This window comes from Podarcis melisellensis (assembly GCF_964234715.1).
Source record: "Podarcis melisellensis genome assembly, chromosome: 6".
Lineage (NCBI taxonomy): Eukaryota > Metazoa > Chordata > Lepidosauria > Squamata > Lacertidae > Podarcis > Podarcis melisellensis.
Window position 1 is genome coordinate 40,077,980 of NC_138538.1, and position 21,627 is coordinate 40,099,606.

The following is a 21,627-nucleotide window of genomic DNA, read 5'->3' on the forward strand; positions in this document are numbered from 1 at the left end:
GACACCATTTGAATGTAATGCCCGACAGTTTGGGAAGGGAGGGGGCTGGCCCTTCAAATATTTTATTGGAGTGTGTGTGCAAAGGTACCTCGGCCCCCAGGAGCTGGCTCCTATGCTTCGTATGGGTTTTGGTCTGTGGGTTTATCGCTTTAAAGCTCTGCAAAATGATCGTGGCATTAAACGTGAATAAATTCAAACTAAACAGATTATCGACAAGAAAGTGGGCGTGCCTCCACGGGCGCCCTGGCCACTTGCTTCGAGTCCATGCAATAAATATTACAAAATGACAAAACACAAGCATACACTCCTCCCCCCTCTCTCTCTCTGGCCTGTAGAGGCAGCCAGCAACCACTTCTTAGAAGGGGAAAAAACTCCAATCCCCACAGTGCCATGCGGGCGGGAGGCGGGCCGAGCGTTTTCATTGGTCCGCTCTCCGACTGCGCCTCCTTACGATTGGCTAGGCCCGCAAGTTTCCATTCCCGGGAGGGTGGAGGGGCGGAAGTGGCGGGTACGGCGGCCGTAATGAGACCGCGGAGTCCGCCAGCTACGGAGTGAAGCTGCTGCCCCGTCAGCCCCCTTTCGCGACGCGGCTCGCTGCTTCCGCGTCGGCCGCGAAGGGATGGGGACTCGGACTCGGAGTCTCCGCGGGGACTCCCGGCCATGAAAGGCAGGGACTCGGCAGGGAGCTCAGCACCTGCCGCCGCACGGGGACCGCTTGGCGCGGGCGGCGGGCTCCGCCTAGGTGAGTGCCGGCCCGGGACCCCTTCCCCGTCGACCTCCGTCCCGCCCCGGGCCCCGGTGCCACACCCCCGGCCCGGCCAGGATCGCCCTGGAAGACGCTCAGCCCGCGCGGTGGCCTCTGCTTCCCTAGGTGGGACGGACGGCTACGTCCTCGAAGGCTGGCAGAAGTGCTCTCTGCCCATGCTCAGGGGAACCGCTTTGTTATTAATCCAGGGGCTAAACTAGGGTTTCCGTACAAGATTAAGCTCATCCCCCCCATCGCCCGCCCTTGTGGTTCCATGTGGGGCTGCTAACCACTTTCCCCCATTCTCTGTTGCAGCTGCTTTATGGGTTTCTTCTCATTCCTTCTATCAACTCTACTCAGAGACTGGCTGTGTTGTACCCACTCGCTTCTGTAATTAGTAGAATCAAATTGGTCAGCATTTGCTGCCAGTCACATTAGTTCCACTTGCTGGTGCATAGGTGCTTCTCTACAGCGTGTTATCTCGCTGGCTTCTTTCAAGCAGCCCTGCCCAAACTACTGCCATTTTTTTCACAGGTGAAGGAAGGAGGGAATGGGTGTGAGAGTTCTGGCTAAGCAATAATTCGGAAATGCCTTCCTAGCCCGAGCAGCTGAAATCTGTCTTCTGGACTATACTGGCAGAAGCCCATTAGTTTTTCTTTATAACTGATGTTTATACATTGTCCTGCATCCCTTGGGGCTTAACTACAGACCCAGCCTATGGAATTTAATCTCAGTCTTGTCTTCTGGTTTCTGCAGAAATCTTAAAATGTGGTTCCTCAAATATGTTGTTATCTTCCCAGCTGCCTTGCTTTTCAGAATCTTTCATCATGGCTTTCCTGGAGTTCATGTCCCCCTATTTTGTGTTGTCTGTCTCTTCTGGTTTCTAGCACTTATGACAGTCAGTTTCTTGTTACCTGAGGCTGCATTTGCATGAATGTGAGTAAACTGTGTTGGGTATTTCTGCAGGGTTTACACAGCTTCTATACTGGTTGTGTGTGTCATAAGAACAGGACGTCATACACAGCTATCCCAGAGTTATGTCCTTCCTAAAATACACTCTGTAACTTACAGTTTGGGAGTGGAAAGAATAAGCCCTTCTCTTGTAATGCTCATGTGTACAAACACCTCTTTAAAGAAGAGTCTGTGCTCATTTTAGCTTTTCTTTTTGCATGTTTCAAGAGGTTGTGACTTTAAAAATAATTTGTTAGTTGAAATTCCTAATGCCAATATGATCTGGACTTGTATCAGGGTAGTTAACCTGTGGCTTATCAGAAGCTGTTGGACACCCATCAGCTCCAGCGTGTGTGGCCACTGGTCACAAATGATGTGAGTTGTAGGCCAAATACAGGTTAATCACCCCTGCAGATCCTGCCATTATACAAGATCACATTGATTGGCAAAAGAATCTGAACTGTGGCCTGGCAGTTGCACAGTGTGGTAGAGACACCTCTGCATCTATAGCCCTGTCACCCATACCAGCTGCTGCGAAGGGAAAAGAAGCTCTGTACCAGTGGAGTGATGCAATCCAAACACACACACACACCCCAGTGTGGGCAGTGGGGGTTGAATTATACCCTAAGCCTAGTTCTGTGTTTCTAGCAGAGGCATACTTAGGGCTTGGCAAGGAGCTGTATCAGCTCCCCCCTGTAAAAAATAAAAAATCACTTCTGTGTTTGATCTTGCCACGACAACGGCATCATGTCGCAACGCACATATATGCCATACACTCCATAGTCCCCCATGGTCTGCCTTCATATCATCTTGCCATTTCTCCTACTGCTCAGCAATGAAATTATTGGCTAAACTCACAACCTTACGCAGATAACTAGGGCATGCCTCTGGTTTCCAGTCATTAACACAAATTAGCATTCTTTACCTATAAACAAGACACTTGGATATATGGGTAAACTCTGGCCTATTATCTTTTTCTATAACAACCCTGTGGTTCCTAAAACCAGTTAGAAGAGATAATAATTGATCTGTGTCATGTGATCTGAGTTCTGCATCCCAGACATGTCCCTCTGTTACCATTTGACTCCTCTCCTGGTGTATCTCTCTTGTCTTTTCTTCCCACTGCCCCATAGTAAAATCCATTTAGCCCATAGATTGCTACTTTTTTCTGGACCCCTTCCTAATTTCCCCCGTCTTACACAACATGCTTACTCTTTTCTGCCCCATTCAGATTTTCAGAATCTGTTAGCATTTCCTCACATTCTTGTTCCCTTTAAGTTTACTTTAATCTACTCCTGCAGCAACTAGTCTGCTTCTGTTCTAAGGGAGTCCTATCTTTCCTTAAGTATCCCCATTTGCTTCATTGCATGTGACCCTCATCCATTGTCACCCTCTTCTTATTGCCATTGTGGCAAAATACAGTGGTACCTCAGGTTAAGTACTTAATTCATTCTGGAGGTCCATTCTTAACCTGAAACTGTTCTTAACCTGAAGCACTACTTTAGCTAATGGGGCCTGCCGCTGCGCTGCTGGAACACGATTTCTGTTCTTAACCTGAAGCACTATTTCTGGGTTAGCGGAGTCTGCAACCTGAAGCATATGTAACCTGAAGCGTATGTAACCTGAGGTACCACTGTACCCCTTGCTAAACTTTGCTTGCTTCATACCCAGCTGCCCAGCTTTGGGTTGTGTTTGGTTTGCTGCTCCTAACCTGGCCAAGAGATGGGACAGCAGTTGTGGGCAGGAACTGGAGCAGGGAGACATAGCGGGATGTTTTTGTGGTTGGTAGGAGCAAACTAGAAAAATAAACAAATGTATATTTTTGAAAACTCTTAAACTGGCAGAGGGGTTCATGTTTACAAACTGCTGCAAACACTTGAATTTGCTTATTATGGGGATCTTTCTACCTCTCTTCTATTGGAAAAGTTGCAAAAAGTATGTTAATAACTCTCTTCATTGAATGCGCAAGATCCCTGTAGAAATGCTTCTGAAAGTGAGATGGGATGCTCTGTCAGTGTCGTGAGTTATTTGTATGAAAATCCTTGGGCTTCATTTTTGTGGTGTGAAGTCTGAAGTCTGGTGTGTGTGTGTGTGTGTGTGTGTGCGCGTGCACGCATATACAAGCCAGGAACTTGGAAAATGAAAGCAACTGCTAAAAGCATTGAAATCTTGCAGTTCCGTTCAGGACTTTGATCTCTGTAAGGCTATGGTAGCTATTTGTAATCAGCCCTGCAAGCCTACCCTTTCTCCTGTGAACTTTGATTTCCTCCCCGGAAATGCTTACTGAGATCACAGCATTTTCTTAAAACAAAAATATCTGAACTACAATAAGGATGCATTTATAAATATTCCCTCCTATAATAACAAAGTGAATGGCTCTGTGCCAAAAAAAGATGGCATTGAAATGGGGCCACCCAGGGAGAATAGTTTTGGCATATTCAAGGGCAGAGCCATCAAAGGGAGTGGGGTACAGGAGCTGCTGCTGTATTTGTCCCCAGCAGGGGACCTAGACACTAAACCTTGTAGAATGAAAGTCATGAAGCAAAATGTGCAGGCACCATTTGAAGCAAGCCCATACTGATATCCTTTTGGCACCAGGTGTTGAAGAAAAATGTCAGTGTAATGTGGGGGTGGAATTTAACGTAGCTCTGACTGGGGTAGGCTTGCATAATCGGACCTCCATGCCCCCTAAACCCTCCAGAGCTGTTGGGGTGTGTGTGAGGGGAGGAAAGTTTAGTTGCATGAGCAGACCTTGTTCCATGGCACATGCAACAACTTAGTTGAATTTATGCTTCCATTTTCAATGTAAACCACCTGGAGACCTTTTAAGTAACAAACAACTAATAGGTCTAGTAAATAAGAATACCTTTGCAGCTGTGCTGGAGTAGAATCAGAGTTGTTGAGGGATGCACTACAGGGATCCCTGTAGTGAGGATGCATGTGTATTTTTGTCCTAGCTATAGGATAGTGGCATAACTACAGGTGGGTTTTTTTACCTATAAGACATCATTATTTCCTCTGGCTAGCAAAATGCCTGAACAGAAGCAAAACGGTAAGCACCTTAGAAAGGTGGCTTCTATACTGAAAAGTAAACACCAAATCTTAGTTTCTTAGCTGGATTAGTGCAAAGTGACAGAGTTGATCCTTTGCATGTAAAACTGGGTTTTCCTCAGTTATATTACCTGGTTGTTTCTTGAGGCAGATAATCCTGTTGGTTCTGGTCAGAAGTGGAGTTGAGGGGGGTTGGGATCTGCTCCTTCTGAATATCCAGAAAGAAACAAATTAAAAGATTCAACACAGGCCTGTTCTTTTAACAGTATAGTCTGCTAGTGTTGCATATCTGTGTGGTGCGTGTCTTGAGTTCTTTAAATGACTCCTTCCCTTGGCAAGGTCCCATTAAAAACAGACGGAATGATAAAAAGGTAAAGGTACCCCTGCCCGTACGGGCCAGTCTTGACAGACTCTGGGGTTGTGCGCCCATCTCACTTAAGAGGCCAGGGGCCAGCGCTGTCCGGAGACACTTCCGGGTCACATGGCCAGTGTGACATCGCTGCTCTGGCGAGCCAGAGCCGCACACGGAAACGCCGTTTACCTTCCCGCTGGTAAGCGGTCCCTATTTATCTACTTGCACCCGGAGGTGCTTTCGAACTGCTAGGTTGGCAGGCGCTGGGACCGAGCAGCGGGAGCGCACCCCGCCACAGGGATTCGAACCGCCGACCTTTCGATCGGCAAGTCCTAGGCGCTGAGGCTTTAACCCACAGCGCCACCTGCGTCCCTAGACGGAATGATAGACTCTACCTAAAGGGGGAGCAGGGAGAAGTACCTGCCCCAAGGCAAAATTTAATTAGGAATGCTTAACCCTGTTTTGTCATGCTAGATTGTCCTACGAATCCTTTTATAGAGCCAACTACATTCAATCATCTCCTTTGAATAGGTCGAAGAGTTTCTCCTACAGAATTATCTCTTACTTTTTGTCTTGATTCAATAATGTGTACATGCTACCAAAGTTATTCTGGGTATCAATTTGCACCACCTGCCCTGAAACTGGCAGTTTGTATATCTCAGCAGTTAGTTTAGTGAAAAGACCTTGAGGATAGTGGTGGGCCAAGACTTCAGCTCCATCCTCATAGTGACCTTCCAACAGAGCCTCTGCTGTGTCTACATCTTGCTTTGGCCTGTGTGAGAGGAAAAGATAGCCCCCATTAGACTGGACTTTGCACACGGTGTGCCAATGGTGAATTTCACTCAGGTGAAATAAGAGCTAGGTGAGATGAATATTTCCACCACTGAAGAACCTCTTTATTTCAGTGTGCTGTATATATAACTGGGCACCTGTCCTTCTTTCTTCAGTTGTAGGAGTTTGGAGGACAATGTAATATTAAAACTAGAACTTGCGTGGTGCCTGCACCAGCGGATAGCCTGGCTGCTCATCTCTCCATCTTTGAACGAGGATGTGGTAGCAGATTTATGTCTGTTCAGACACTACAGTTTTTCAGGTGTACATGTAAGGTGGTAACATGTGAATATGACCCAACACATGTTTGCAAATGTGTGGATTTACTTGAACATTCATCAGAGAGCCAGGATTGGTGGTTGCTTATGAAGGGTATATTTGTTTGCATAATATGAAAACTGGCCTGCGCTCCTTTCATTCTCTAATCCAGAGCTGGCCAATGTAGTAGCTTCCTGATGTTGCTTGATTACAGCTCCCTTTATCCCTGGCTATTAGCCATGCTAGGAGGGGTTGATGAGAGATGGAGATCAACAGCATCTGGAGGGCACCACACTGACTATCCCTTCTCTAATGTGTTATATTTTATAACTCAGATTTCATTCAGAAGTAGATTTGAGTGCTAAAATAAAAAGCAACATGGTGGCCAATCCTTGAACAAGACAACACCCTTTGCCCCTCTAGCATCAGTAGTAATGCATTTTCTTAAGAGAAAAAAATGTAAATTGTAATTGTGGCTGTTTCGCTTTGTGTGTGCTGTTTATGCTATTTTTGTTTTGAATGTTCTGCAAAGAGACTGATCTGGCTGCTGCACTGGCACAGTTTCTGATGAGCAAAGCTGGACTTATGGAGGGAGTTTTCATAGATAAGTGTAATGAGTTAGTGTGGCTCTCCAAACTGTTTTGATTTAACTAGATGAGACTACAAATAGTCACAGTGTAGAGAATATGGCCCTCCTAAACTTTTGTATTTTGTTTCTGTTGGTAACTCGTGTTTCTCCTCTGGCAGTACAGATTATTGCAAATATACAATTTATTTTAGGAGAGATGTGCATGTGCCCCCCCCCCAAAGCATTGTGCATGACCCCTGTGAGAATCTTCTCAGCTTCTCTTCTTCTGCATTTCAGCTCACTGCTATGGACAGTGCGATCACCTTGTGGCAGTTCCTTTTACAACTCCTCCAGGAGCCTCGGAACAAGGATATCATCTGCTGGACCTCCAATGACGGAGAGTTCAAGTTGCTGCAGGCGGAAGAGGTGGCCCGCCTCTGGGGGATCCGTAAAAACAAGCCCAGTATGAACTACGACAAACTCAGCCGTGCTCTCAGATATTACTATGTGAAGGTAACTCCAGCATTTAGTTTGTATCAGATGTGTAACCCTCCTTTCCTTCTGCCTCAGCCTAATGAGCTTTTCTGTTTTCCAAGGGTAATGCAATGCTATACAGTGGTACCTCGGGTTAAGTACTTAATTCATTCTGGAGGTCTGTTCTTAACCTGAAACTGTTCTTAACCTGAAGCACCACTTTAGCTAATGGGGCCTCCTGCTGCTGCCATGCCGCTGGAGCACGATTTCTGTTCTTATCCTGAAGCAAAGTTCTTAACCTGGAGCACTATTTCTGGGTTAGCAGAGTGTGTAACCTGAAGCATTTTTAACCCGAGGTACCACTGTACAAGCTTGGGTATCATGAGAGCTGTTTTCTGTGGCTGAGAGTTTAGATTTTCAGGCCCTAAACTACTTCTAAAGAGTTATTAAGTGTCTTAGACGTTTAAGTGAGGCTTTCCAAGAAAATCACCTGTCAGGTTGCCAGAAATGAGTACAAATTTCGGGGAAATGAAAGCCCTAAAAACACAAAGTAATTACAACTTACTATACTCCTGTGATGCCATTTTGTATTTGGCACTGTCCTAAAATGTTTTAAGTCTGAATTCAAGTAGACTTTAATCTCCCCCACCCTTTTACTTCACATATATATGCATTGCCTTTTCCAGAATAGTGAATGACATAGGAAGCTACCCCACCTCCTGTGCAAGTACATTGCTCCCCCCCCCCCTAGAAGGAGCCTATTCAGTGCTACCCAAGAACAAGGAAGAGGGATATTTTCATATGATCTTATTTTGCAAACTGTCCTTGTGTGGGTGCATGGGATAAGAAAATAAATGTTCCGGAGGCCTGCAGATTAGAACTTAAAGTTGAGATAACATTGGCTTGCTCATTAAACTTACAATTCAGTACTTCAGTAAGTGCAGAAGGAAATAAGTGTTGCTGAATAGGACTTAGAGGCATTGAAGTGGCTGCAGTTCATGCTGTTCTGCTGAATGTCAGCTGCTTATTTCCCATCAGCTACATAAAAGTTACATAAATCTTCTCTCATTTGAGTACTTAACCTTGGTGCTGTAACACAGTGCGCCCACAGATGCAAACACAGTGCCCATCTTCAGTATTTGGGCTTAAGCTTCCTTGCCTTTTAAATCAAGGCCATAAAATGTTTAGGTCTGAGTCTGGGCCCATTATGTATGACATAAGTTCAGGGCCATTATGATTTAATGCACATTGCGGATAGGCTTTTTAGTGTGCGGGTGGCCAGACAGGAGAGAAATGGCAGAACTTTCCATGATGGGTGAATGTTCTGGATTCAGCCAGTGCTGTAGCCTTGTTGGAGCTAACTGTGGGTGTGACCTGATTACTGCAGGGGTGAACAGTACCCAGGACTCCCCCCCCACCCCCTTAAGCCACTCTGAGTTTCTAAATGGAAGGGAGGGATAGAAATGTAGGCAGAATCCAGGCTAAGCTAGTTGTACTTCGTTTCCATTAAAATCAATGGGGCTTGGTCATTGCTGATTAAGTGTTAGCAACTTAGCCTGGATCCAATAACTATGTAACTAGGCTTGTCCTCAAATGTAAGTAATTTTCTTATTGAAGTGGGGCGTTCTTGGGTTGAGCAAGGCTTCAAATGAGGGGAGTGCCTGACGCCTTCTTATTGCTTGATGTTTCCACAGAACATCATCAAAAAAGTGAATGGCCAGAAGTTTGTTTACAAGTTTGTGTCTTACCCGGAGATTTTGAATATGGACCCCTTAGCAGTTGGCAGGATTGAGGGTGATGCCGAGTCTCAGACGGGCTTGTTAGACGTTAGCAATGCTGCAAAGGACGTGGAGAACTATGGGAAGGAGAAGCCTCAGCCCTCTGCAAAGTCCTCCAGCCGCAATGATTACATCCACTCAGGCCTATATTCTTCATTCACTTTGAACTCCCTGAACTCTTCCTCTTGTGTAAAACTCTTTAAGCCAATCAATATGGAGAACCCGACCGAGAAACCGGTGGAGAAGAAAGGTCCTCAGGAACTGACACCGTCGGTCATAAAATTTGTGACCGTGTCCTCCAAAAAGCTTTCGATCTCCCCCCTTGCCTCTGCTGCTCAGCCACCCTCTACTCTGTCAACTGCTTCCACTCTCCCTTCTGGCTCAGATGAGAGTCTCCAGGCTTTGGAGTCCCTGGTAACACCGAAAGCTGAGACGTCCACATCCTTGCCATGCTTGACCGCCAATTTCGCCCCTACGCCTCCTGCAGCCTCCGTTTCTCCTCCTCTCCAGGTTCCTCCCAGGTCTCCTTTGCCACCTGATCTGGCTATAGACACAGATCCTGAGCCTGTGTCGTGCCAGCAGCTGGAACATTCTCAGAACCAAGTCTTGGAGTTCAAAGAGCAGGGTTCTTCCATGCTAGAAAAGGAGTTTCGTCATAGCCGAACTAGAAAGCCTAAAGGGCTGGAAATTGCTCCCACTCTGGTCATTACTGGCAGTGACCCAAGTCCGCTGGGGATACTAAGCCCTTCTCTCCCTACTGCTTCTCTTACACCAGCACTTTTTTCACAGGTAATCCTGTCTTCTGTTACTTCTAGACCAAATCCTGTATGTGTACAGGAAGCATGGCAGAGAGATGACCTCTTCAGAAGAGGTGTGCTAACATTTCTAAAGATTATGAGTGAGCAGACAGGGATTTTTTGAAGCTGGATGGAAATCTAACCTGTTGTCTGTGATCAGGTACATAGCCAACCAGACCAAGGTGTGTTTAGTGTACAGTGGTGCCCCGCTAGACGAATGCCTCGCAAGACGAAAAACCCGCAAGACGAAAGGGTTTTTCGGTTTTTGCGACGCTTCGCTAGACGATTTTCCCTATGGGCTTGCATCGCAAGACGAAAGCCCATAGGGAAATCTCGGGGACCTTTTTTTAAATGCTGGCGGTGGGGAGCAAAGCCTTCCCCCCCCTCCGGACTTCAGAAGAGGTCCAGGAAGGCCGGCGGGGGCGAAAGGCTTTGCTCCCCACCGCCAGCATTTTAAAAGCGGTCCGGGATAGCAGGGAAGCGCTTCCCGCTATCCCGGACGGCTTTTGAAGGCAGGCAGGGGGGGCAAAGACTTTTGCCCCCCCTGCCTGCCTAACCGGGGGCTTTTAAATCGCCCCGGGACTGTCTGGGGCGATTTAAAAGCCCCCGGACGGCTTTTGAAGCCTCCCCCCCCCGCCCGGCTTCGGGGCATCATCCCGATGCCGGGCGGTGGGGCAGGAACGCCTCCCCCAGCCGCCCGGCTTCGGGGCATCGTCCCGATGCCGGGCGGTGGGGCAGGAACGCCTCCCCCAGCCGCCCGGCATCGGAACGATGTCCCGAAGCCGGGCGGCCGGGCGGGAAAGCCTCCCCCCCCCGCCCGGCTTCGGGGCATCATCCCGATGCCGGGCGGTGGGGCAGGAACGCCTCCCCCAGCCGCCCGGCATCGGAACGATGTCCCGAAGCCGGGCGGCCGGGCGGGAAAGCCTCCCCCCCCCGCCCGGCTTCGGGGCATCGTCCCGATGCCGGGCGGTGGGGCAGGAACGCCTCCCCCAGCCGCCCGGCATCGGAACGATGTCCCGAAGCCGGGCGGCCGGGCGGGAAAGCCTCCCCCCCCCGCCCGGCTTCGGGGCATCATCCCGATGCCGGGCGGTGGGGCAGGAACGCCTCCCCCAGCCGCCCGGCATCGGGGCATCGTCCCGATGCCGGGCGGTGGGGCAGGAACGCCTCCCCCAGCCGCCCGGCTTCGGGGCATCGTCCCGATGCCGGGCGGTGGGGCAGGAACGCCTCCCCCAGCCGCCCGGCATCGGAACGATGTCCCGAAGCCGGGCGGCCGGGCGGGAAAGCCTCCCCCCCCCGCCCGGCTTCGGGGCATCATCCCGATGCCGGGCGGTGGGGCAGGAACGCCTCCCCCAGCCGCCCGGCATCGGAACGATGTCCCGAAGCCGGGCGGCCGGGCGGGAAAGCCTCCCCCCCCCGCCCGGCTTCGGGGCATCGTCCCGATGCCGGGCGGTGGGGCAGGAACGCCTCCCCCAGCCGCCCGGCATCGGAACGATGTCCCGAAGCCGGGCGGCCGGGCGGGAAAGCCTCCCCCCCCCGCCCGGCTTCGGGGCATCATCCCGATGCCGGGCGGTGGGGCAGGAACGCCTCCCCCAGCCGCCCGGCATCGGGGCATCGTCCCGATGCCGGGCGGTGGGGCAGGAACGCCTCCCCCAGCCGCCCGGCTTCGGGGCATCGTCCCGATGCCGGGCGGTGGGGCAGGAACGCCTCCCCCAGCCGCCCGGCATCGGAACGATGTCCCGAAGCCGGGCGGCCGGGCGGGAAAGCCTCCCCCCCCGCCCGGCTTCGGGGCATCATCCCGATGCCGGGCGGTGGGGCAGGAACGCCTCCCCCAGCCGCCCGGCTTCGGGGCATCGTCCCGATGCCGGGCGGTGGGGCAGGAAAGCCTCCCCCAGCCGCCCGGCATCGGAACGATGTCCCGAAGCCGGGCGGCCGGGCGGGAAAGCCTTTGTCCCCCCTGCCTGCCTTCCCAGGGGCTTTTAAATCGCCCCGGACAGCGGAGAAGTCCTCCGCTGTCCCGGGCGATTTTAAAATGCCGCCCGCCAGAAGAGGTCGGGGGAAGGCTTTTTCCATAGGAACGCATTAATTGATTTTCAATGCATTCCTATGGAAAACCGTGCATCGCAAGACGAAAAACTCGCAAGACGAAGAGACTTGCGGAACGAATTAATTTCGTCTTGCGAGGCACCACTGTAATATGCACTGATCTTTACATGATGGAGGTAGAGCATAGTGTCAGTTCAGAATGCCTCAAGTTTCTGGAACTTTTTGGCAAGGGTGGTATGAAAACCATTTGAGAGATCCAAACTTCCTAAACTGATTTTTCATGTTTGGATACACCAAAAGCCAATGCAAATGTAATGTTCTTTTTGCAGTGTGTCTGTGCTAGCTTAATTTCAAAGAGACAAAGTATACAGCAAGGTTTAGGTGCATGGTTTTTTGTTTTTTTAAAATACTAGCTGTGTGAGTACAGCATGAACAAAGCTTAGATGTCAGAAATTAGTTCAGATCACTGTTAAAAGTGGCCATCTTTGCTTGAATCTGTTCTATCTAGCTCATGTTCAATTGTAGATTTGCACACATTCACCAAAAGCTATTCAACTTAAGTATTGACTTTCCAAACTTGATCACCTGCTATTTTGGGTGTCTGGTGCTGAAACAACTGCCTTGGCTCCCTTAGAGCGTGGTGCTGATAGTGCCAAGGTTTCAAGTTCGATCCCCGTATGCTGCACATTCCTGCATTGCAGGGGGTTGGCATAGATGATCCTCAAGATCCCTTCCAACTCTACAATTCGATGAGTCTAAGCCCAGGTGACTTCGATGGCTTGGAAGTGTTAAATGCTTGCTAGTTATACTGCTGGTAATGGAAATTCAGGTGTTAAATGGTTTCTTATGTTAAGTTCCTATATTAAACTGGTGTTGTGACATTGTTTTGTATGTCTCACAGACGCCTATTTTGCTGACCCCAAGCCCCTTGCTCTCCAGTATCCATTTCTGGAGCACTCTCAGTCCAGTTGCCCCTCTCAGCCCAGCAAGATTGCAAGGTGCTAACACCCTTTTCCAGGTAAGTTCCAGTGGATGACTTCAGAGGTGGAGCTAGCTGCTCTGGCACTCGGAGTGCCACACGTGCTGTGTACCCGGGGGCGGGGTAAGCATCCCAGGGGGGTGGGGGGCGATGTCACCCCCCCTTCAGGGATGACAGCAGGGGCGGGCTGCACCCACTGCACCCCCTTACTCCACCAGTGGATGACTTATGTAAAAGAGCCAATGAGATTTGCAAAAATAGAAATATCTCCTTTTCTTATAGGTTCATTTAGAAGTTCATCTCAATTCAGATGGTTTTCCATTTGAGAAACAAGCCATGGGCTCCTGTGCTCCCTCCTCTTCTGCACAGTTTCACTTTCACTTTGCAGCTTACTGCTGACTTTAGATGCTGTGACAGTGAATCAGAAAACTGTGGTTAACACTTGCACTCCAAACCAGAATTTTTAAAAAGCCTGCTTTTCCAATTCTGACTTGGAGGGTGAGTGCTAACAACAGTCCATGTAATCCAGACTTTGCACTACCCTTAGTTCTGGAAGCCTTCCAGTTTAAGCACAATGGACTGGAAAATGTTCTTTTAATGTGTTCTTTTTAGCTTTGTTCTTTTAATGGAAAATCCTTAATGAAACATGGAACATGAGCACAGTAGAGACCTTGTGTTAATCCCAAAGAGTAAGCATAGTTTTGTCATTGGGATAATCCAATGGTAAAATGAGCAAATAATTGTTTGCTTTGAGTGCCACACTCGATTCCAGGTGAAGGATACCGTTTAGTGATTTAATAGGAACAAATTGAGTATGTTGTTATGTTGTGTACAGTGGTACCCCAGGTTAAGTACTTAATTCTTTCCAGAGGTCCGTTCTTAACCTGAAACTGTTCTTAACCTGAAGCACCACTTTAGCTAATGGGACCTCCTGCTGCTGTTGCGCTGCCAGAGCACAATTTCTGTTCTCAACTTGAAGCAAAGTTATTAACCTGAGGTAATATTTCTGGGTTAGCAGAGTATGTAACCTGAAGCATATGTAACCCGAGGTACCACTGTACATAAGAGTATTTTTTGTTGTTGTAACCACCCTATGATCTTTGGATTAAGGGTGGTGTACAATTTTTCACTATTATTCAAGCCTTTCAGAAAAATTAAGGTACAGCTTGTATCTTTAATTTGTGTGACGCGGTGTGTACATCAAAATGGCGTAAGTAAATTACTCAGTTCTTGTATATGGATGCTGAAATGAAAGAACCAAGGTTGTGATATGCAGGTTGAGGTACACGTATGATATATTTATATATATATATATAGAGAGAGAGAGAGAGAGAGAGAGAGAATACTCAACGTAATCTACAGCAAACTTTGAAGCTTGAAGTGGCATTTATATATTATGTGCTGGCAGGAGCTAGGAACAGCTGTCCAAAGCTGCTTTTTGAAAAGGTTTTCCAGTTGATCTGTTAATGGGCAGAATAAAAAAATAACAATCTCACAAGCATTTTAGAGTAAAAGAATTGAACCCAGGATAGCCTTTTATCTCAGTCTCGTACTGTAGTCAAAAGTGGCCCAGTGAAAACGCCCTCTAGTGGCAAGCTGTTATAGTACCAGGTTAGGAAAACGGAGGCATTTGTCGCCACGTCATCTCTGGTGGCTTTGCTCCCCTGGTTCGTTTCTGTAAGATCATTTTACAGTGTGAGCAAACTGAAAAGGCAAGTATGAACAGACTTGAGCTTCTTAGAAATGGTAATGTTAAATTGTTAATTATTCTGCTGAAAGGAATAGTGCTAGTGCACAGAAAACTTTTTACACTGGTGCAATCTCAGTATCTGTTTCTGTTTTTCAGTTTCCATCGGTGCTGAATACTCATGGACCATTTACGATATCCGGAATGGACGGGCCCTCCACTCCTGGGCCTTTCTCCCCAGATTTGCAGAAGACATAGGGTATGGCCTTCTGGGAAAAGGACAGGTGGAAATCAAGATAAAGAGGTTTCATCGAAATGATGGAATCTGTTTTTCAATATGGGGTTTGCAATTCCACAGAGACGATATGAACAGGCTTGGGGTTTTTTGCTATTCCCGGTTTAAATGCCTTTTCAAAAATTCCTTTCAAGACATAAGGGAATTTTTATGGAAACGCCTTAATTGGAGACTGTTCTCCAATATCACTTTTCTCACCTGGTTCTTCTGATTTAAGAAGGCTTCTCTTGGTAAAGCAATTTTTCTTGAGGGGGGTGGAATGCAATGATTGACTCTGCAGCAGCTGATACCAGTCACAACTTTCCTTTTTGACTGGTATCCTTTTGCCCCTTTGCTTCTTGTATAACCTATCAAAATATTAATCTCCATTGGAAGCTGGCATTCCAAGAAATACTTGGAAATTTTTTTTGATTTTTTTTTAAGGCTTGCTTTAGGGTTGATAATTTCTCTATTAGTAATGCAGGAATGCTGTATGAAAATATATTATCTCTTTGTAAGAGGAAACTTTTCAGGAGCATTTTATGGTGATATAGAAGAACTGGGCAAAATTTTAAGGGTGTTGCCTGTAAATAGAGAAGATCTAGGTGTGTATCCTGTAGCCAAAATTGTTGATTCATCTCCAGAGAAATGCATAGCACATGGAATGAATGAATCGTTTTGGTCTTTAGAAATATTTGGATGTTTTACATCTGATGTTGCTTGGTAGGTTTAAAAAACAAAACCCTGATATTTAAAGAAGCACACCATTCTAATTGCAGATCTTGGCAACTGATGTTTTGTGGCATTGGGGTAACCATATATCTGATATGCTGTGTGTGGTGTTGTCTTGATGCTTGATAAGGTCGTATGTAGATCTGACATTTGAGCAGTGAATGTTTGCTTGTATTCTATTATTTTATTCTCCCCTGTTCCCTTTCAACAAATAAGGTATCCAAAGAACAGTCAGTGCTGCTCTTGGCCCCTGATCCACTTTTCTTTTTGGCCACACTCTCACTCGGATTTAAGGTTTGAGCATGTTTATGCTCCTAAAAGTAGAAATAATGTGTGGTTATTTGAAAGTGTTCCTGTTGATGAGGAGGGTGTGAGTGGGAAAGGGCAAGGTGGTGTAGGCTGCTTTATAGCCTGAAAGAGCTAAAAGCTGCTTTCAGACTGCACTTAATCTTGCGGCAAGGGAGTGGTTAAACCATACTTGAACTGTTCTTGGATGTCTCCACTATGAGGATAGTTTAGACGTAATTTGGTGGTCATGTTATGCTGGCTTCCTGATGTGGCGGTCTGGCTTATATGACTGGAAATTGAAAGTATGTTGGGAACCTGGATAGATGTTTACAGCATTAGTTGTTATTTCTCCGTAGAAAGAGATGCATTGAGAGGCATAGTATTTCTGCATAAGTGCTACCCTTATCTTCTAGATTTGGGCCAAAGTCCCGAAAGTACCACAAGACCTGTAGCGTCACATAGCTATTTGATGGAAAGGTAAGATAAATACCAGGAATGGTGTTTGGCAGGGTTTTCCTTTTATTTTTTTTAATTGGGAAGTGTTGACCAGCTACTTATTAAGGACTAAATGCTATTTCCCACCACAGTTTTAATGATGACTTTTAGTAGTCTGCAGAAGCAGAGAGCTTGAAAAGGAAGCAACTATTTGAAATGGCACCTCCAGTGCAAGATTAAACCTACTGGATTTGAGAGAAGATTGAAATGCTGTGCTTTGCATCCATCCCATTCTTTAAGATCAGCAGGGGACTTGAGCACAGTCATCCAGGCGCTTCTGCAAAATCTCTGTTAATTTCAAAATATGTACCTATGTATGAGAGTCCCCTAGGGCTGAGTACCATGCTAAAGGAGAAGACATTGGCAGGTCCGCCCCCCCCCCCGCCCACTGAAATACATAAACTAAATTTCTCCTTCTCCCATAGAGTTTGCGATGCACTATTCACAAGAACAGTCAGAAGTTAATTTCTTCGATTGCCCTTCCAAAACCACTCCTGGTAAGAGGAAAGGAATGATGTAATATAGCTTAGAACCCAAAGAGACAGCAGAAAGTGTGCTTTTGTCTGTTACTGAAGGTGCATTGCTGTCATTCATTTTCCAGACGTGATCAGCTAAGTCGTTTGAAAGGTCCATGTCTGTTGTGCCTAAATTGAATGTGCAATATTTCCATATATTCTGTTTAATGCAGACATGCAGAAAAATAGCAGCAAGCAGTAAGTGAGAGGAGGCAACCTGCGTTCCCCAGTTTGCACAGGGGGGTTGTATTCTGCCTCATGGGCTAAAGTAATGACAGCACTTTTTAATAGCAGCCAATCTAGGCTGGCTGCTTTTGGCATATGTATTGAGGGTAGGAGAGAAGTCAGAGCGAGGTTTTGTTTTGCTTTACATTTCTTCTTGAGCACTAAAGGAATGCAATCAAACTATTTGTTCTTTTGTCTTCTTTCTCCCATCACCAAAGGAAACAGGCAGGGTATCTTTCGTCAAATATTTCTTGTGTGGTATATGGTGCACCAGTGCCATTTGTATATTTAAAAACATGTAAGTGAACCAAAGTTAGGCCATCTTGGTAGCAGTTTTGTTTATCCAGGTTTCACAATCTAGCCCCACCAGTCTCAAAAAGATGCCCTGTTGTAAGTGGCTTGTTATACTGGGCTGAGGTATACATACACCTATTGCTCTTCTGTTTCGAGTGATATGATAGAGCTCCGTGGCTTCATTTTGTGGAGGCTTTGCTTCTCTATTTGGTCTTGACTAGCTCTCTGCTTCATCCTTGACATGGTAGGTTGTTGGAGGGCTTACAGCAAACAAGTGTCTCATGCTTTTAGCCACTATGCTACAGCACCCTCCCTCCCTCCACCCCAGTGCCACCTTTGAAGGGTGGAATTAGTGCAGCTCTATTCTGTCAGTGATCCAAGTGCTAGTAGAATTGGGATTTCATGCTGCAAGGTTTCAAAAGAGATAACCAGCTAATATAGATATTTTGTCTTTGTGTTTCAGCCAGTTCCAAGGTTGGACAGGTCTTTTTACTTTCATGCATGTTCTCTTTTTGTTTTGTTTTTTGTTGTGTTGAAAACATTTTAATTTTCACAAGAAGTTTTTCTTATGCTTTCAACTGTGTGCAAACTTAAGTTAGAGTCTGATCTAACTTTAAAAGCTGGATGTTATATTTGTATGTGTGTGTATGTGTGTATGTATGCGGAAAAGAAAATAACCAGGTGTGTACCGAGTTAAGGGAGTTAACTGTTTCTTATTTGGGAGAGAAGAGCAATCCTGATTTGTATTCTGCATACTATGTTGGCATGAATTGGTGTCTGATTGCTCTTTACCTCATTCGCTCAGTTTTGGCATTCTTTGGGGTAGCCCAAATCATTCATTGTATCTGCTAGAGTTATATTGTTGCCAACCGTTTTATTGCCTTTTGAAATATCTAATTGCATGTAAGCACTTGTTCACACAGCACATCTTTGTATTGTAGCAAGAGGGCTGTTGTTTGTTTTTAAAACAGAGTGATTAAGAGATGCCCAAGAAACTAAATGTTGTTTTTCAAGTTCCAAGTAAGCAAAAAGGACTTCCTTCTCTTACCTTGTGTCAGTTCCCCCAAGCACGTGTATTGGATTTCAGCCGCCATTCACAATCATCACACCAAGTTTTACAGTAGTTGAGGTAGAAACAGATTGTGAGAGGGCGCAATGAACCCATTATTATCTTTGATTCTGTGTTGAGATTCCTGCGTTGCACGGGGTTGGACTAGAAGACCCTAAATTCTGTGATTCTAAGAAATGCCAGAGAACTTTAAATTCTCCACGGCTGTTAACAGCAACATAAATAGTATTAGTAAGCCACAAGGGAATGACCTAATCTAGTGCTGCTGAACACAACAGCTCCTAATCTTGCCAATGTCTACAGCCTTTTTTTCTTGTGGAGAAAGCATTAGGCTGATGTCTGTGGCCCTGGAGAAAAGTGTAATGTGGTCCTTAAAGGGCTCAAGGTAGAGGAGAGTATTTAACACAGTCATTTGCAAAGTGAAACTGAAGTACAATTAATGGGTTGTGGCCTGATTTGGAAATGCATCTCCCCCCCCCCCCCGGGGCTGTAGTGGTTAGATCTATCTTAAAAGATGGATGGATAATATTTGATTACCTTGTATTGTGCTTTGCTTTTTTTTGCTTTTCACATGTTGTGTATCCTATTTGGTAGTTGCTTGAAGATGCTTGGGTAAAGTTACTAATAATCTTAACAAAAGGTGATAATTCCCAGCTTGCTAAACCATAGCTTAGCAGCGTGACTATTTCACTGCTTGCTTCTTGGTTTAAGAAAGCGACGTTTAGCTGTTGCATCCCAAATGGGGAACTGAATGTTCACCCCGATCTTAAACCATCTTCAAACTCTAGTTTAATATCCTGGCTAGTAAATCAGCATTAAACCACAATTCCCCATTTTTGACATAACAGCTTGCTGTGGCCGGAGCACACAGTTTTGTCATTTGTTCCCAGCTACTGAACAGTGGTTTAAGCAAGTTGCTCCAAAATGGGCCAGTATCTGCTTTGATATATATTAATGCTTTCTTCCCTTTAATTCAGGGCTGGGCAGTACCACAATAGGATTTATGCAGAAATGATCAGGGCTGGCTAACCATTTTGGTCTCAGAGCTTCTCACAGAAGATCAGTGAGTAGCCAAAATCCTGCTGAATCCTGCTAAAAGGTCTATATAATCCAACATCTTCTCTTCCCCTGCATAGCTAAATGGGCGCTACAGAAAGTCCAAAAGCAGGAACTTAGTGTTGCTTCTAACAACTGATATTTGGTGACAGCTTTTCCCTGAAAGGAGAAGACCCTCCCTCTGTTTCATGAATTGATCCCCGTTTTAAAGCCATCGGCCACCAGAACATCTTGTCACCGTGAGCTCCGTAACGTAAGTGGAGCACTGTATTAATAACTGGAAGCTTTTCTTTTCCCATTTGGGAGTCTTTAGAAAGTCTCTCTTTGGGAAGCTTTGTGTAATCAGAGGAGCAAGTAGTGAGTTGAATGCACAGGTTTTCTAGCTGGTCCTTCTTGAGTGGTGAGATTTCTTTGGGGAAATGTTTTGAAACTGTGGCTTGGCGTTGACTTCTGGTCTTGCTGTTCAGTTGCACCACTTTTAAATGCTACATACTAGAAGTTTTTTGTTTGTTTTTTATCTACTCTTTCAAACTTGTACAGAAAAGTCTTGTTCTAAAGTATTTTTAAAATAGTGTTTGTATTTTTTATAGCAGTGTTACCAGATGGCCTTATGTACGTCACAGTGTGGGTACAGTAGCATAATTTCTGCATTTCCCCCCCTCTATATTTGTATTCGCAAACAGTGTGCTCATGTGTATCTAAGAATACACAAAAGGTAGAGGCTTGGGAGCTAATGAGAGAGGCTAGAACATCGTGCTCTAGCATGAAATACTTGGCAAATGAAAAAAGCCAGAATTAATATTGTGAAGGAGCCAATGACTTTACATAAATTCCAGGACTCCAAAATGCTTCAATGTTCTGTCTTTCTGTCAGGACACTATCTAGTCCGTAAACGGACCCCTGTGTTGCAATATAGACAAGCTGAACAATATAACACAACACGATGGCCAATAACAATGGCACTAAACACTATTTACAGACTAATACAAATGATCAGAAATTACAACCAAAGTCTCTAAATCTTCTTCACCAGTCACGGTAGAATAATTCAAAAGTTTGATATATACATAATCTGTCACCAAATATCACCGGAATAGTGTTTCCGGATAACCAATCTGTTTTGTTCAATGCTTCATCAGCCAATCTAGATCCATTCTTCATCAGCCAGACTTGTAAGAATTAATATGAGAAGGGTGCACTTCAATTTCTTAACAAGCCAGTCTTACCTGTAAGCAAATATAAACGCTGTAAAAAATATGCTCTGGATCAGTGCTTATATGATACTGGCTTGGCTGATGAAGCATTGAACGAAACAGATTGGTTATCCGGAAGCTCCATTCCGGTGATATTTGGTGACAGATTATGTATACAGTGGTATCTCGGGTTAAGTACTTAATTCGTTCCGGAGGTCCGTTCTTAACCTGAAACTGTTTTTAACCTGAAGCACCACTTTAGCTAATGGGGCCTCCAGCTGCCGCTGCGCCACCGGAGCACGATTTCTGTTCCCATCCTGAAGCAAAGTTCTTAACCTGAGGTACTATTTCTGGGTTAGTGGAGTCTGTAACCTGAAGTGTATGTAACCCGAGGTACCACTGTATATCAAATTTTTGAATTGTTCTACCACGACTGGTGACGAAGATTTAGAGACTTTGGTTGTAATTTCTGATTATTTGTATTAGTCTATGAATAGTGTTTAGTGCCATTGGTATTGGCTGTTGTGTTGTGTTATATTGTTCAGCAGAACACTATCTAGTGCATTGGTTTTCAGTTGGTGGGTTAAGAGTCATTACCATGATGGGAGACCTGATCTGAAGCTGGCTGCACCATACAAATATATGGTAAAAATTAAGGATGGTATCCATCAAATGAGTTCTGTTAGCGCCATGAGGACTTAGGGAACCCCCAAACCAGATTTCGGGGGCATCAGAGGAGAAGTTCTGTAGCACAACGAAGTCCTTGCAGAAACAATTACTTCATTGGATGCCACCCAGGGGGATGGGTTTCCAAATGCATGTTTGAGGTAATGCTATGTCTGAAAAGGCTTGAGGACTCCTGGCCCTAGTGCATTTATAGGCACCATTTTGTGGCAGGAGGAGCAAGTTTGGAGGCTCCTGATGAGTTTCAGGTGGTGGCTCTGGGATTTCAGTGAACAGTACTTTTCAGAT

At 46.0% G+C, this 21,627-nt stretch overlaps 1 protein-coding gene and 1 long non-coding RNA gene across 2 annotated transcripts; one reads left to right on the forward strand and one right to left on the reverse strand.

The window, feature by feature from the left end:
• The first annotated feature begins 521 nt into the window (after positions 1–521).
• Positions 522–15,210, forward strand: ELK4 (ETS transcription factor ELK4). The gene is made up of 5 exons (XM_081916548.1): positions 522–742; positions 7,054–7,269; positions 8,925–9,797; positions 12,750–12,866; positions 14,674–15,210. Exons 2-5 carry the CDS (start codon positions 7,063–7,065, stop codon positions 14,770–14,772), a joined length of 1,296 nt encoding a protein of 431 aa, XP_081772674.1. The 5' UTR covers positions 522–742; positions 7,054–7,062; the 3' UTR covers positions 14,773–15,210.
• A 5,203-nt stretch (positions 15,211–20,413) lies between these two features.
• Positions 20,414–21,342, reverse strand: LOC309372734. Its single transcript, XR_014169651.1, has 2 exons — positions 20,574–21,342; positions 20,414–20,534 (listed from the first exon to the last, which is right to left on the reverse strand). It is a non-coding gene; the product is annotated as an uncharacterized lncRNA (long non-coding RNA).
• Positions 21,343–21,627: the final 285 nt, after the last annotated feature.